Source organism: Erigeron canadensis, unplaced genomic scaffold, assembly GCF_010389155.1.
Source record: "Erigeron canadensis isolate Cc75 unplaced genomic scaffold, C_canadensis_v1 Conyza_canadensis_unscaffolded:299, whole genome shotgun sequence".
NCBI lineage: Eukaryota > Viridiplantae > Streptophyta > Magnoliopsida > Asterales > Asteraceae > Erigeron > Erigeron canadensis.
In genome coordinates, this window is record NW_025215711.1 from 1,100 (window position 1) to 6,508 (window position 5,409).

General features: G+C 35.0%; 1 protein-coding gene across 1 annotated transcript; it reads right to left on the bottom strand.

Annotated features, from left to right (window-relative positions):
* Positions 1-2,948: 2,948 nt before the first annotated feature.
* Positions 2,949-4,367, bottom strand: LOC122584464 (tetrahydrocannabinolic acid synthase-like). The gene has a single exon (XM_043756623.1). The coding sequence runs from the start codon at positions 4,365-4,367 to the stop codon at positions 2,949-2,951; it is 1,419 nt and encodes a 472-aa protein (XP_043612558.1).
* Between the last annotated feature and the right edge of the window lie 1,042 nt (positions 4,368-5,409).

The following is a 5,409-nucleotide window of genomic DNA, read 5'->3' on the forward strand; positions in this document are numbered from 1 at the left end:
CTCGCAAGAAGAATTATAAATACTACAAGCAGAAGATGCTTTTGGCAAAGCAAGTTGAAGCCGGACAAGCCTTGATTGCTGAAGATGACAAGTGGCTTTTGCTATCTGATGATGAAGATGAAGATCTGTCTGCAAATGTATGTTTCATGGCAAGGTTGAGCAAAGACAAAGTGTTGGAGGCTGACAGCATTGACGAGGAATATCCCGATGATGAGGTAAATCTCGACTCTATATTTTCATCAATTAAGGATAAAGAGTTTTGTAGAATTGCCTTATCAAACTTGACAAATCATTACACTTCTTTAGCCAACAAAAACAAGAAATGAAAAATAGCATTTTATTTTCAAAAAGGGAGTACACAAAACTTCTTGAAGAAAATTCTAAACTACTTTTTGAGTATGATGCTATGAAACAAGAATTTCAAAACTATAAAGAACAAATGTTGGTTAAAGAATGTGAGATGAATGCGTCTCCTGATTTTAAGTTATTGGAAAAGTGCCATAATTTAGAAAAGACCATTCTTGATCTTGAAAAAAGCCAATCAAGATCTTGAAGTTCAATAGACCAATGAATGGCTTCGGGCAAATGCAAGACAAATGGATGTTGATATTCTGAATAAGAAGCTTCAAGAAGCTACACCAAAACAATTGAACTCGAAAGAAAAGTTTCTGATTTAAATCATAATTGTTTTTTAAAAGGCATTGAGATTGAAAAACTTGAAAGACAAATTGAGGAACATAAAAAGAATATACTTTTCTATCAAGAAAAGTTGTACAAAGTTGAACAAAATCCTCTTTTGGATTTCACTGCCTATTTCAATAAATCAAAGATTGATAGATCGAAACTTCTTCTTGGGTTGGGTTTTGAGAATATCACTCCATTGCAAAAAGCAAAAGAAGAAATTATACCTTGTGTATGATGAGAAATTTTTGAGACTTGGTATGGTACAACAATTCATTGGATGACGAATTTGAGACTGATAAAGTTGAGAAGATTCAAAAGAATAAATTTTTGGTTAATTATGATGCTATCAATACTTCTTATGAAACGAAAAATTCAACAATTTTTGAATTAGAAGAGATTGCGTCTAATTTTCAAAACCAAGAATTTGTCATTTCTCCACCAAAACCAACTAAATTGTATATTCCATCCACATTTTGGAAAAACAAATAGAAGGTTTACAACAAACAGTGGAATCTCAACAAAAAGTCATTCATAATCTACAGTCTCAAAGTCCGAATTCGAAGAATGAATCAGTTGTTGTTGATATCAACAAAGTTTGTGTGAATATTTCTACCCAAACTGATTTCAGTCTCTCAGTAGACCATTTCACTCAGACTACTTGTGATTCATCTACAAGTTCATCCACCCAGACCGTGACTAACTCCTTTTGTTGAACCATCTTCTTAGGTGAATAACTCCTTTGAGGTGTACGAGAACGACTCGAACTTACACTACTAGAAGTAGTATTTTGTGAAGGTCCTTGTCGTTTTGGTGTCTTAGATCTATTGAAATTAATCCCTTGATCTGTAATAGTAGACTCACCATATGACACATTTTTAAGTAGCTTAACATAATTTTGTGCATTTTTATTATCAGGATGTCTTTTTGCATACCCCTCATAATAATCTCTTTTATATGCGAGTATTGTGCTGAAGCTACTTGTTCAACTAATTTACCCTTCCCTTTAGTATTAGGAATATCACCAACATCTTTGACTTGACCGTCATTCTTAGGATTCTTGACCTTCCTATTTGGACATTCAATAGCTATATGACCTTTCTCACGACAAGTATATTATAACTTTTCGGTCATAGTTTATTGCATTCCGTAGCACTAAACCCATAATATATACAAAGAAAGAAATATTTAATATATGTAATCTAGTAAATCAATGTACTCATACAAATATGTAATCCACTGTTCAAAAAGAAAAAAAGGAAAAAAGAAAGAAAAAGAAAGTCCAATGCAATACATCACAAAACATACAAAACCTAACAACTTTCAATATTTATTTATCAAAATCATGTCAAGTTATGAACAAAAGTACATATATAACAAATCACATATATTAATATCACATACTAAAATAAATGAGAATAGAAAAATAAAAATATAGATATGATATCAATTAGGGTTAAGTCATTGGATGACCATCGTACTTTCCTTCTTTTACATGGTTGCCCATCAAACCAGAAAACTAAGCTGTATGACCAACATACTTTTCAAAGTTGTACACGGTTGACCAAAAGTTTACCTTTTTACCGGTTACATTATTTTTTATGACTTGGCAATGACGTCGCAATTTGAAAAGTCACTGGATGACCATCGTACTTACTTCTTGTACGTGGTTGTCCATCAAACCAGAAAACTAAGCTTAATTTGAAAAATAATGTAACCAGTAAAAAGGTAAATTTTTGGTCAACCGTGTATAAATTTGAAAAGTATGTTGGTCATACAACTTAATTTTCCGGTTTGATGGGCAACCATGTACAAGAAGGAAAATACGATGGTCATGCAATGAATTAACCCCTAAAAGAAAATACGTTTAACTGGCTATCACCGGTCAACCAGTCAACTTTTGGTCAACCGTGTACAAATTTGAAAAGTATGTTGGTCATAAAGCTTAGTTTTCTGGTTTGATGGGCAACCATGTAGAAGAAGGAAAGTACTATGATCATCTAGTGACTTAACCTTATCAATTAATGAAAATTTGACCTGGGTTAGGCTATGTAAAGCAAATTTTTAAAAAGATTGTAATAAAAAAGGCTAACTTACATACCTTTATACATCTAATTTGTTAAAAGATGGTTGTTTGATTTATTGATTTAAAGAGTACAAACCGATGACATTTTTTTTTTTTTGACTTTCTAAACATGTTGTAAAAGTCAATGTAAATTATTTCAAACTAGAAAAAGAAAAAAATAAATAATAGCTTCAAATCACATTTATGGGAGAGATTTTGAGAAGACCGGGATACTTTGTGGGTGTCTAAAAAAATTATCTGGATCAACTATGTCTTTGATGCGAATCAACTTTTCAAAGTTGCATCTCTTCCAGTACCTTTCGCCCCATTTACTAGCTTCTTCATAATTATCAGTTCCCACACCCAAATCAAGATCATTATAATTCGAGTACGCCTCCCTTGGGTTCTTTGACACATAAGGCGTTATATACTCATTTAAGCTTCTCAGCCAATTTATACGCCGAAGTGATTCTGGGGTACTATCGGATATTTGATCGTTAAAATTAACCTGTTGATGAAATTGGTACAACACCCCAGCTCTATGAGGATATGGAATTGCTGTCTCTGAATACTCATCATTCTTCCCACCAAAAGAGTGCATGAATAGAATCTCTGATCCGTCGTTTTCAAAGATCTTTTTCCATATCCTTTTGAGTCCGGTTATTGGGATTGGTGTTTTGACATAGTCTAGTTTGTTTTTGCCATTTAGAAAAAATGTGGAAGACCGGGTTAGAAGAATCTCCGGCGAGGTGTTGCTTGTATAACCTCCAAATACAAGGGAGGCTTGAACCATTCTCATTTCTTCACAAATTTCTCGCGTGACATTCAGTTCCGGGAACTTTTTATCTAGCAATAGAAGCAATGTGTCAATTTTGCCGTAATAAATTCCATTGAATATCGTATTAATGGTCTTTTTGGTACTGTTTGTTATATCTACGCTAGATATTGTAACTCTTATGCTTAAATTTTTATCAATACTTGGTACAACGTATTGAAATTTATGCAAAACTTCTGTCGCATCTTCTTCCAAAGTTTTGCTAACGGAGAAAACAGTTACTAACTTTGGCACACGAACCAACCTCAGCTTCCAAGCAAGAACTATTCCGAAACTTGATGCACCACCACCACGAATAGCCCAAAACAAATCTTTGCCCATTGACAATTTATCAAGAATATTTCCATTGACATCCATGAATCGAACATCCACAACATTATCAGCACCAGTACCATACTTTCTAATCATGTGTCCATAGCCGCCGCCACTCAAGAACCCACTAATACCCACTGTGGGACAAACACCAGCAGGGAAATACAATGTATCAGTTTTTTTAGATATAGCGTAATACACTTCACCAAGTACAACGCCACTCTGGACCCAAGCGATCCTATTTGCAACATTAACGTCTACTGATCTCATATTATTAAGATCAAGCATAACAAATGGAACATCAGCTGTGGACGAAAGGCCCTCTAAGTCATGGCCTCCACACCTGATTCTCATCTCGTATCCGTGTTTCTTGCTGCATAAAAGAGTAGTTCTGAACTGGGATTCGTCGACAGGAGTGACAACAACCGACGGTTTGGAAGTGGAAGATTTAATGAATCTAAGACCAATCTCCATACCTTCAGTCTCTCAAACTGAGCTAATTCATCTTGCATTGCTTTAACCCACTCTGGATCACAAAGAGCTTCAGAGACTGTTTTGGGTTCGATGTTACTCAGTGAAAGTGCAACAAGACACTCATTGACTGTAGTACGGGTAGAAACACCAGCTTGTGGATCTCCGATGATCTGTTCTGTAGGATGATCTTCGCGCATACGCGACCACTTGTTGTCATGAGGAAGAGGATCTTGTTGATGAATGTCAACATTATCATCATTAAATCCAGAGTTCTGTTGAGAAATGGAATCGTAGCTCGGAAGAACTCTTTCCTCAAAATTTGGATGATCAAAATCCAGTGGTACATACACATTTGGAGTATTTGATGGATTTGTTGTTTGGGTGATTTGAGAAGGTTGTTCTTGAACATTCTTTTGAAAATAAATATCACTTGGAGATGATTCTTCTTGCTCTGAAGAATTTGAAGATGATTCACGATTGTTGTTAGGAACTGGTTCATTTGTTTGAATAGGATCATTGTTCGGAATTGGTCCATTGATGACTTGAGGTTCCTTTTCTTGAATCGGTTTTGAATTATAGAATTCTTCGAAAAGAATATCTAGCTCTTCACTTGTTGGAGTTGGATATTTCTTGAACTTTGAAGCTAAGGTTGACGTCCTTGAGGAAGCACTTGGAGTACTTGGATCACTAATTGTTGGTAGCAAACTTTCTTGTTCAAATATCATGCCAGACATCTCGTCAAACCAAACATTCATGGTTTCTTGAATCGTGTTTGTTCGACGATTAAAGATGCGATATGCAATCGATGTCTTTGAGTAACCAACAAAGTAACCTTCGTCACCTTTTCTTTCAAACTTTCCAACATTTTCCCGATCATTCAAGGTATAACAGACACACCCAAAAATATGGAAGTAATTGATGTTGGGTTTGTGTTTGTTAATAACCTCATAAGGAGTCTTCTCATGACGCTGATTGATGATGGACCGATTTTGAGTGTGACAGGCAGTGTCAACAGCTTCAGCCCACATATTTGATGGTAACT